Here is a 12,723-nt window from a genome sequence, read left to right on the forward strand (position 1 = left end):
TTCTCCAGTGAAAAAGTCGTCTTTTCTAAATCAGTAGAGAAATATGCACAGATCAACCACAATTTACAAACCAAAAAATGTTTTTGGTGGATGAACTTTTTCCACTGGAGAAAGTGATATTATGGATTATGGGCTCATATTTTAGCAGAAAGTGTTTTTTAGATTTGATTTCTTACAAACATGCAGCTTTTCACTTCTGAAGATGTTTACTGATGGACTGGAGTGGTGTGAATTACTTGTGGATTATTGTGATGTTTTTATCAGCTGTTTGGTCTCTCATTCTGACGGCACCCATTCACTAAAGAGGATCTATTGGTGAGCAAGTAATGAAAAGACACATTTCTTCAAATCTGATGAAGAAACAAACTCATCTACATCTTGGATGATCTGCGAGTAAGTACATTCACAACAAATTTTCATTTTTGGGTGAATTAGTTAAATGTCACTTACAACCAAAAAAGGACTTGCCACATCCACAAACAAAATAAATGTCATGCAACCAGTTATCTTGCCGTCATCACCAACTATACCACCACATTTGCATAGGTTTAAACATTGCTTAGAAACCAAACAAGTTTGTCATTTTAAAATGTCATGCTCAGAAACTGAGCATGTAATATCATTCACATACAAGACCAGTCTCACAAAGCCAGGCTTATCTTGACCAACCTCATCATCTAACTGGAATGGAAAGAATCCTGGCTTCTTCAGCAAAGAAAAAAATAAAAAATTCTTCTGCCCAACAAAGTTGTGGGAAGTTTATTTTACCCAGTAAACTATAATTGTGCAATGTTTAATCACAGTATTTCACCTAACTGCTTGTTTTGCATTGCCTTTACTAATTTTGTAAAAACGAAGCTATCCAAAACGTATATATTACTCAAAAATTGCGAAAAACAAATTGGACCCTTATAAAGTTTATGTATATTCAATACCTTATTTTTTAATTTAAGAAAGATGTTGACATATATTTGAAATCTTTACTGTACAAAATGCTTGGAAAATTAAAAAATGTATGGTGCATTACTTATAATTAAAATATGTGACCCTGGACCACAAAGCGAGTCATAAGGGTCAATTTTTGGAAACTGAGATTTGAAATTTAAACTGAAAGCTGAATAAATAATCTTTCCATTGATGTATTGGTTTGTTAGAATATGACAATATTTGGCTGAGATACAACAATTTGAATATCTGGAATCTGAGGGTGCAAAAAAAAATCGAAATATTAAGAAAATCACCTTTAAAGTTGCCCACATTAAGTTCTAAGCAACACATATTACTAATCAATATTTACGGTAGAAAATTTACAAATCATCTTAATGGAACTCTGTTCTTAATATCCTAATGATTTTTGGCATAAAAGAAAATTTGATAATTTTGACTTATGAAATGTATTTTTGGCCTTTGCTACAAATATACCCGTGCTACTTAAGACTGGTTTTGTGGTCCAGGATCACATATAATACACTTTAGTTCATCATCAAATGTATTAAAAGGATATTTTGTTTGTTGTCTTTATGTTTGCAAATGTTGTCTTTATTTAGCAATCATATTATATATAAAATCATGCAGCTAACATCTGGATTAGTTCAATTCTCCCATTAAGACATCAAATAGAACCAATAATACCATCTAGTCTACATTTTCTCAATTAATTGTTTCTAATTTATATTGATTATTTTAGTAAACAATTAACATATTATGGCAGGTGCGACACAAACAAAACCAGGCTTCTTGTCATATAAACAAATCATCACCTGAACCACAAATTCTACAGCTAAAACAGTCTTTTTTACCTTTTGTAAATATTAGGCTGTTAATATAAACATGACCAGATACTAAAAGAACGTAGCGACACAAAACAAGTGTCTGTTATCAAGAATGTCACCATAAACAACTCTGTGAGCTAGACTACAATGCTTTATTTGTCCCATAAATACAAATTTTACTCAAACATACGTTCAGTGTTACTGTAAATACACGATCAGAGGCATCACATGTATGACAGCAACAAGAGTTTCACACACACACACACACACACACACACACACACAAAAAGAAGTTATCCCAAACTTCTATATTACTCAAAAAAAAAAAATTATATATATATATAGAGAGAGAGAGAGAGAGAGAGAGAGAGAGAGAGAGAGAGAGAGAGAGAGAGAGAGACCCTTATGAAGTTTATGTACATTTTTTTAAGAAAATACCTTATTTAAGAAAGAGGTTGACATATTTCAAAGTGCAATCTTTCAAAGTGCAATTCTGAGTGTGTTACACACAGGTGAGTGGGCTATACAAACCACTTGTAGTAACACACCTATGTACATCAGACACTTTCTATAAACACTTGCTGCTACAAAGACTCAATCGGAGTATATATGTTTATTTGTGCATTGCACTATGCGCTGCTTTCCTCAAAATCTCTCTTCTGCACAATTTAATGCACAAAATATCTCTATTGCACAATTTCATGTACAAATGTCTCTTTTGTAAAACGTCATGAACAGTACTTATGTAAAGTTTTTGTTGTCTCAGTTTTGTATGTGTAGTCAACTATTTATTATATAGTATTTATAGTATATGTATAGTCAAATGGTTGTATAAGTCTGTAATTGCTTTTCTTATTCGTGTACTGTTGTATGTTTATATTATGCTTAACTAGTATGTAGCACCGTGGTCCTGTGAGACACGACATCTCGTTCTACTATATGTCCACACATGTAGCAGAATGACAATAAAGCTCGACTTGACTTGACTTGATATTTTTGAATTCTTTACTGCTTATAAAACTCAAAATTTATGGTATAATACTTATAATTACAATATAATTAGTTCATCATCAAATGTATTGATATATTAACCTATTGCAGCTAACATCTCAATTAGTTTAATTATCCCATGAAGGCAACAAATAGAACAAATATGGTCTACATCATGTCAAAACAATCGTTTCTAATTTAGTATAGTTTATTTTAGTATGCAATTAATATAAAGTAACAGGTTAAAATAACATAAAACAAGTGCAACACAAACAAAACCAGGCTTCTCAACATATAAACAAATTCATGACATGAAGCACAAATTAAACAGTCTTTTTAACTTCTGTAAACGTTCGGTTCTTAATATAAACATATGATGAGATACTAAAAGAACGTAGTGAAACACAAAACAAGTGTCTGTTATCAGGAATGTCATCACAAATAACTCTGTGAGCTGGGCTACAACGATTTAATTGCTCCATACACTTAAAAACTGACATTACGTTAGTGTAAATACATGATCAGAGGCTCAAATGACACAAACACACATGCATGACAGTAACAAGAGTTTCACACACATGCCACGACGCATCTGTCATTTTCCACCATTTCTCAACATCAACAAGCCGAAGCACGCAGAAAACACACAAAAGCCCCTCATCTCCACCCACAGTCCCTATACACACAGCTGTCACACACGCACTACTCATGTAAACACACATATATGATGTAAATACACACAGACAGCTGATGTTAGCTGAGCTAGCTTCAGACTTGCTGTCAGCGATCAGAAACATCTAATCTCATCGCATTAACGCGTGTAATCCCGCACACAGCTCGTGTGTGCGTTAATGTGTGTAACCGAGTGTGCACTTCAACGTGTGTGTGTTATTTACCTGTTCAGGTAACACACGGCTAAGCTAACAGCAGCGGGAAATACAGCGAAAACACCAAACTAACCAAGCAGGGAGAGAAAATCGCGGCTTACCTCTGCAAACATTATTTAACACGCACAACCGGAGGCTGTTTAGTTTATCCCCGCCACATTTTTAACGTTTTCCTTTCTTCTCACGTTCATAAACTGAGGCGCTCCAGGACTGCGCGCGCCCTGCCTGCAGCCGCCATGAGCGCGAGCTCGACACAAGCCGATGAATCCCAACGTAAAAACTAGAGCGTACACTTCGGTGGGCTTCTATGGGAAGGTCACGTGATGAGAACCGCCGGCTCCGATTGGCTCGTAGAATCTATTACCCGGAAGATTACCTACGCGGATAGCGATTTCGGCGAATATTTTAACTATAATTATAATAATGTGACTATGTATAAGTAATGTTAGATATGTTTTAATTTATAATAAATTATATTTATAATATTAACCGTGAGCCTCATGGAATTCTATTCCGCCTGCGCGGTTGCCCATGTATCCAATGGGCGGCGCTGTAGAGTGGGCACACTAGTCAATAAGTTTACCTGTAGCGTAACCCGTTATTGGTCAGCGTGTGATGACACACCTATACTACCCGTGACTTGTGCTTTATTATCTTTGGTCAGTTTAAATAGCACAGACCCTGTTTAGCATCGAGCGTCTATACATAGTAACGTGCCTCGGCTTGTGGAAAAATATTTCACAATCAAGTTAGTTTACAAATCGTGCGTCATTTCAACGCATTATGCTGATCCAGCACTGAAACAGCAGTTTTGGCTTAGTCTTTATACAGTACTCTAACATGTGACATATGAAACGCCAAGTGTTAGTGCACAGCTGGAATAAATGCATTCCTTTCATTTATTTATTTTTTGTCTTAAGTATCCCTCAACATGTCAAATTTTCTGTGTGAACACTGCCTGGTTTATAAGCTTTTTTAAAAAATTCTAATTCATCATGAATTTGCATGTACCTGTTTCCAGTTGCGCAAAGCCTCAGTTGGGTCAAACTGCATATTTCGATTCCATTCCAAAATCCAGGTTGGCTTATTCATCATGAAACTTGATTTGAAACTTGAAGACAGGAATAAGTAGCATGTTACTGTATTTCCTCCATGTCAAGTAACACAACAGGATAAAGACCGGTTGACGCCAGGCCAAATGTTCGTCGTGACGTCACACTGAATGATCCTAAATAAACTTTGGACCTTATATAGGTTTATGACCATAAGTGAGTACAGAAAAACAGAGCAGGGAGATTAAATTACCATAACTGCACAGTAATGCACATTAAACTGATTTTCTTGATGAAAGTGATACCGATAAGGCTGTTTTTCTGTGGAGCATGCAGACTTGTTTTATAACTAAAGTGAATAAATTGAATAAATGATTTAATGAAAAACAAATGCATTAGAGTAGCTCACATGCTCAGTGTGTACTACCAGTCAAAAGTTTTTGAACAGTAAGATTTTTCATGTTTTTAAAGAAGATTCATCTGCTCAGCAAGCCTGTATATATTTGATCCAAAATACAGCAAAACAGTAATATTTTTACTATTTCAAATAACTGCTTTCTGTTTGAATAGATTTTAAAATGTAATTTATTCCTGTGATCAAAGGTCAATTTTCAGCACCAGTGTCACATGATCCTTCAGCAATCATTCTAATATGCTGATTTGCTGTTAAAACATTTATTATTATTATTGTTGTTGTTATTATCAATAATTAAAGCAGTTGAATACATTTTGTTCAAGATTCTTTGTTGAATAGAAAGATCCAAAAATCAGCATTTATCTGAAATAAAAAGCATTTGTAACACTATACACTATATCATTCAAACGCTTGGAGTCACTATTATTATTATTTTTTAATTATTATTATTTATTTATTTTTAGCAGGGGTGCTTTAAATTGATCAAAAGTGCTGATAAAGACATTTACGATGTTACAAAATATTTTTATTTCAGATAAATGCTCTTGTTATGAACTTTCTATTCATCAAATAAACCTGAAAAAAATCTACTCAGTTGTTTTGGACATAATAATAATAATAATAACAAATGTTTTTTGAGCAGCAAATCAGAATGTTAAAATGATTTCTGAAAGATCATGTGGCTGGAGTAACGATGCTACAAATGCAGCTTTGAAATCACAGGAATAAATTATATTTCAAAATATATTAAAATAGAAAACAGTTATTTTAAATAGTAAAAATATTTCAGAATGTTACTGTTTTTGCTGTACTTTGGATCAAATAAACGCAGGTTTGGTGAGCAGAAGAGACTTCTTTAAAAAACATAAAAAATCTTACTGTTCAGAAACTTTTGACTGGATGTGTAAATAAAAGAAACCCAACTTAATGGTTTTGTTGACTGAAATAAAATTAATAAGAAAGCTAAAGATTCCGTAAGTATTTATTTGTTTTTATTTTTTAACCGTTTGTTATTTATTTATTTATTAGATTATATAAACTTATTTTTAAGTTGTTTAATTTTTCCAGTTGAACAACTATGATAATGATGTTCCTTGAATTAGAAGGGGGAAAAAAAAAAACATTTTTGTGTTATTTTTATGATGTTATGACACAATTTAACATTTATATAAGTCATATTAACATTTAAGTCATAATTTCTTTAACATTTCAAATTAACCATTGGATGTTTATAGTCGTGTGCTGTGATTTATTTAAATTTTTATTTACATTTTTGGGAATACAAATGTTTAATGTACTCTCTTAAAAATACATAATAAATATTAAAAGTAGGCTTATATATACAAATATTCATATATATATATTTTTTTCAATTGCTAGCTTTCCTATGGGAAAGTAGATTCTTCCCCAGCAATTAAACTTTAACTGATGCTCAATGCTGATCCAAATAAAATGAAAATAAAATGAAAAAATTGAATGTATAGTTTATCTTTGATATCTGTGATATGATGTAAAAGATCATGTCACACTCATTGCATTATGCTCTTTACCCTGTCAGCATCTCTTGAGTAATATAAGGCAGTATAGTGCTGAGAGAAACAGTCAGTGTGGGTTATTCTGCTGCATCTCTTCTGTCTTGCTATTTTTAGATTTCGCGTCTGGCTGCTGCGCTCGCGAGCGCGCTCGCGTCTACTGTGAGCGCTGAAGATCCGCGGTGCGTTTTTATGAATGAGTGTGTGATCGCCGTCGTTTCTATCACAGCATCCCACGAACGAGCAGGAACACAGCGACACTCTTTCAGGTGAGTGCGAGCTGCATGTTTCATTTTATCGCCCTCTGAATAAATATATAGATACATAGATGGGTAGATGGATGGATGAATAGTAAGCGAGGGAGTGAGTGCACTGTTGAATAATTATTAAGTAACTTGAAATAGAGAATTGCTTTTGTGTAAACTGAGGATCATGTATTTAATGTGACATTATGCACTGTGTAATGCATGAATGCAATATAGAATCAATAAGAGGAATTTAATCATTTTTATCCGTCTCTGAAATTTAGCATATATAATGGCTTGTAATACAGCTTAGTCAGTATTAATAGTAAAATGTAACACAGATTATAATGGAAATATAAATTCATTTATGGTTTTTTTCTTTAAAAAAGAGGGGTTAGAGCTCTTGGTAACAGGTAGAGAATATATCCAGCGTCGTTTGCTCATAGGACGCATGGGGGACACATCACTGAGCTATAAATAGACCTGACAGCAGCTACACACACACACACACTAAACCTCTGCTTTTACTCTAAGGATGCCTTACAAAACCTGTTTCTCCAGTGCATCTGAGCTGATTTTACTGCACTGGTGTGCATGTATCTTTCATATGATGCATGCATTTGTTTTTAATTGCATGGCAACAGGGATCAACAGGTTACATCAACAGGTCTGCTATAAATAAGGGTGTGAATGTGCCACTGTCTGGCGCTATTATTGAACTGCCATTAAACTGCCTATGCAGTAAAACAATTATGAAAGGTTACTGACAAAAATATCTAAATGTCAGTAAGAACTGAAAACATTTTTTTCTGAAATGCCAGGTTTAAGCATGCAAATGGTCATAGTCTAATTAAATATGGACTAATTTGCATACATTCCTAGAAGAGAAATATGAACATTAGATCATTTGGTCAATTCCAGATTCAAAATTCTTTCATTTTGTTGACATTAAAGTTTTTAGGGTTTTTACAGAAGGGATTTTGGATTTCTCTTTATCACTCCATAAATCAGAAAATACTGTCAACAGCCAGAAGAAAATACATTTTCACCATGTTTTTAGGAATAAAATGTTATAAAATCAAGTGAACAAACCCCCCAGAAAACCTTTAGATTATAGTTATAAAATTCGGTGTACATAAGAGCCTTTGAAGATTTGTACTGTAATTGAAATCTAGAAATACGAAAACATAAAGTGCAATAAAATAAAAGTGTATTTTGTATGTTTACTTTCCACTAATTTGAAGCAACTCATTATGAAAACTCATAATGGCCTGTCTTGCCACAAAGAAATGGAAATTTAGAAATGTTTATCATTCCATCACTTTCTCACCAATAGATCCTCTGCAGTGAATGGGTGCCGTCAGACTGAGAGTCCAAACAGCTGATAAAAACATCACAATAATCCACAAGTAATCTCAAGACCAACAGGTAACATCTTGAGAAGCCAAAAGCTGCATGTTCGTAAGAAACAAATCCATCATTAAGGCATTTTGAAGAAGTTTATATGACCACAAAACCAGTCATAATGATCAATTTACATAAGCTTTCCAATGACGTATGGTTTGTTAGGATATGACAATATTTGGCCCGAGATACAACTATTTGAAACTTTGGATCTGAGGGTGCAAAAAAATCAAAATATTGAGAAAATCGCCTTTAAAGTTGTCCGAACGAAGTTCTTAGCAATGCATATTACTAATCAAAAATTAAGTTTTGATATATTTACGGTAGGACATTTACAAAATGTCTTCATGGAACATGATCTTTACTTAGTATCTTGATGATTTTTGGCATAAAAGATATATCAGGCATATCATTTTGACTCAGAAAATGTATTTTTGGCTATTGCTACAAATATACCCATGCTACTTAAGACTGGTTTTGTGGCCCAGGGTCACATATGATATAAATCTGCACAGATTAGGTACCATTTACAGTTCAAAACAGTTCTATACAAATATTTTGGTTGATTTTGATGAGAAAAGACAAAAGGAGATGGACTTTTTTTTCACTAAAGGAAGCGTTATTATGGATTATGGAGTCATAATTTAGCTGGAAGCAACGTGTTTAAAGTTAAAACATCTTAATGATGAATTTGTTTTCTTATAAATACACAGCTTTTGGCTTCTCAGGATGTTAACTGATGGAATGGAGTGGTGTGAATTACTTGTGGATTATTGTGATGTTTTTATCAGCTGTTTGGACTCTAATTCTGACGGCACCCATTCCCTGCAGAGCATACATTGGTGAGCAAGTGATGGAATGACACATTTTTAATTTCCATTCCTTGAGGTAAGACACTACAGGCAAAACATTGGGGTATTTGACTTGTCATAATGCGTTGCTTGAAATTAATGGGAAGTAAACATCCTAAATATGCTGTTTTTATTTATTGCATGTTATGTATTCTCTTTTACTGACATTTTGACCTCTCATACACACACACCTGGTCTGAAGGTTATCATTTTAGATAGTTAACTCACTTTAGACATGTTTCTGGCTGCTTTAAGGAGACTCAAACAGACAGATTCCCTCTGACATAATGTACATCTGATCATACATGGAAGATGAATTAGTCTTTTACTGATTAAAATAGTTATTTCATAGTTTTAATTGTTTAATTGATTTATTATTATTCTACAATGTGGAAAACAGTCAGAATGTAATGTGAATGAGTGTAGCTAATATTGTAGCCGGTGTATTGTGTGACAGTCTCGTCTGAGAGATTTTGAAATGAGTTCATGAGTGTGTGTTGAGTGACGCAGATGGTGTGATCGTTTGAGTGATGTCAGCACTGAAAACTTTAGCTTCATATTAGCTCATCCATCCTCAAAGCTCTGAGGGTGGAGACCAGCAACATTCCTCACACACTGACATATGCATGTAGTTCCTCTTACAAACAATTATACAACACACACACACAAACAAGCTTTCAAAACACACTTACATAACAGACATATGTACATACAAAAGGTTTTTAAATTCTTTTTAGGCTCACCAAGCCTCACCAAGGCTGCACTTATTTGATTAAAAATACAGTAAAAATAGTGAAATATTATTGTAATTTAAAATAGTTATTTTCCATGTGAATATTTTGTAAAGTGTAATTTATTCCTGTGACCAAAGCTGAATTTCATTACTCCAGTCTTCAGTGTCACATGATCCTTCAGAAATCATTCTAATATGCTGATTTGCTGCTCAAAAAACATTATTTTGATCTGATTTGTTCAATCTATGGTGTTTGAGAGAAAAATCACCAGAAAATCTCAGGAGACACTGTAAATCAATATGCAATATACAGTACACTATCATTCAAAAGCTGGAGGTTGGTTAAAATGTTAAACGTTTTTGAAAGCAGTTTCTTCTGCTCACCAAGGCTGCACTTATTTAATAAAAAATGCAGCAAAATTGTTTAAAATATTGAAATATTATTACAATTCAAAATAACTGTTCTCTATGTGAATATATTATAACATGTAATTTATTCCTGTGATCAAACCTGAATTTTCAGCATCATTACTCCAGTCTTCAGTGTCACGATCCTTCAGAAATCATTCTAATATGCTGATTTGCTGCTCAAGAAACATTTATGGTTATTATAAATGTTGAAAACAGTCGTGCTGTTTCATATTTTTGTGGAATCTGTGATACATTTTATATTTCACCATTCTCTGATGATCAAAAAGTTCAAAAGAACAGTGTTTATTTGAAACAGAAATCTTTTGTATACATTATAAATGTCTTTACTGTCACTTGTAATCATTTTAATGCATCCTTGCTGAACAAAAGTATTCATTTCTTTAAAAAATATACTCCTGACCGCTTTTGAACAGTAGTTTAAACACACACATCTGGTTTGCATCATATCTCCACCTGCACTATATAAAAGTCGCATGCACTTGTGTATTTTAGCCTAAAGAGGGCGCTGTTGCAAATGAACCCTAAAAAAGCCCTACAGATGCATGTGCGTTCATAAGCATGTGTGTATTTATTGTTATGCATGACTTGTCTTATTCCTTTTGGGTCCTTATTCATCCAGTATGCCCGATTTGATTAGACTGCCAAAATGTAAAAAATTAAAAATCAAAAATATCTGAGATAATTGTGTGCTACCACTCCTTGGATCAAACAAGTAATGCAGTGACATCATGTAACAACAATGTAGCTGTTGTTTGAAATGATTATCATTACATAATGCATAGTTTCGCATATAAGACAATGCCAGAGCAACGCATCAAGCATTAGTACATACTGTGCATAATGTAGTTTTCAGTACACTTCTATTCTGTTCCAAACACAGCCAGAGAGAAAGAGTTTCTGGTCTTTATAGATAGAACAGGCTGTTTTGCTGGCGTGGTTATTTTTATCTGTCCCCTTTTACCTTGGGAGTGTCTGTTTCTCTGTCACAGACCTGTGCAGATGACCTATTTTACAACACTGCCATTGTTTTGTCTGGAGAGGAAGAGCAGGAAAGCTATAGGTCTGTGCGTGCGTGCGTGCGTATGTGTTCAAGGGCCAAGTAATCAGTACAAGTAACAATAAAGTACTGTATTATCAACAGCATGCACTTAGTGACTGGAAAGTCAATGAATGCATTTATTTTCACAGGAAAGTGGTGTTTGCGCATTCAGAATTCACAGGCGCAATGCTGGAGTGTTGCGTATGCATCTAAAACCATGTTCTGCAAGCGGTTGCTAGGGTGCTGTGGTTGGTTGCTAAGGTGCCGTCTGACACATGCTTTAGCAAGCTGCACTAAAACTGCTTGGGAAAAAGAGTTGAGATGCCATTTGCGGCCACAGAGGAACTTCATCTCTGTCACACATTAGGAATGTCGCACTCATGGGAACTGTGCTTTTTCTGGATTACAAAAAGATTTCCTCCGTTTCCTAATTCATTCGGCAGGCCTGAGGGTATTCCACGTCACAAACTGGGGTTTTACGTCCTATTTTTCTTTTAAACTGGCTGATTGTCAGGTGTTTTCCCCACAGGGTGGTTTAGCGGTGTTTTCATGATGTTGTTTAAAGCTCATGACATCAGATTTGGAGTTTTGTGAAGAAGGAGAAACCGAGAGATTCAATGAGTCATCAGGAGAAGAATATACATATATATATATATTCATTTTTTTTTGTCAACTTGTTTTCTTTCCATTACCACAGGTTTTGTATTTCTTTTTGGAGCTGATTGATCGTCAGCTCATTGATGTGAGCTTATGCACATCAGTTTTTGAGTGAATAAGCATTACTGGTGGATTATTTTCAATGCTGACTTGACTGAGTTGCATAAGTTCAGATCGATGAGGCCTACAAACAAATAAACTACAAAAAGGAATATAAAACCTGTGCTAACTGAAAGAAATCAAGTTGACAACAAGATTGAATCCAATATTTGGTGATAATATTACATAAGACATTTATAAGCAATTTTTGTATAATTTTTAACAGGAACATCATGAGTGTAACAAAGTGGAAAAAATCCTTTAATAAAAACAAAAATTATTTAAAAAAAATAAAAAATAAAGTTTTTTGGGAAATTGTTATTTGTAATGAATTGAATTAAAGTTGATTTCAGTTTAAATTACAATTAAATTACAAAAAATAAATAAACATAAATAAATAAATTATAAATGCAAAGTAAAATTACTTGAATATTTTTCATTTTAAAATTAATTTACTTATAGACATTTTAAAATAAATTTCAATAAATCTTCTTATTGAAGTAAATGAAAAAGCCATAGCTTTTATTGTTACAGAAATGTGAAATATTATATTTTTTTTTAAAATAATTTAATGTTTGTAAAATCCTAAAATCCAAAAAATATATATATATATAT

The 12,723-nt window shown here is 33.5% G+C and overlaps 1 protein-coding gene across 3 annotated transcripts in view; it reads right to left on the reverse strand.

Annotated features, from left to right (window-relative positions):
- Positions 1-3,904, reverse strand: part of snx13 (sorting nexin 13) — a 41,285-nt gene extending 37,381 nt beyond the window's left edge. For all 3 annotated transcript variants that reach the window (XM_051136742.1, XM_051136743.1, XM_051136741.1), the window contains exon 1: positions 3,751-3,904. In XM_051136742.1, the coding sequence (XP_050992699.1) occupies positions 3,751-3,762 (12 nt within the window). In that variant the 5' untranslated portion in view covers positions 3,763-3,904. The remainder of the gene's footprint in view (positions 1-3,750) is intronic.
- Between the last annotated feature and the right edge of the window lie 8,819 nt (positions 3,905-12,723).

The sequence above is a fragment of the Labeo rohita genome, chromosome 19 (assembly GCF_022985175.1).
Source record: "Labeo rohita strain BAU-BD-2019 chromosome 19, IGBB_LRoh.1.0, whole genome shotgun sequence".
Lineage (NCBI taxonomy): Eukaryota > Metazoa > Chordata > Actinopteri > Cypriniformes > Cyprinidae > Labeo > Labeo rohita.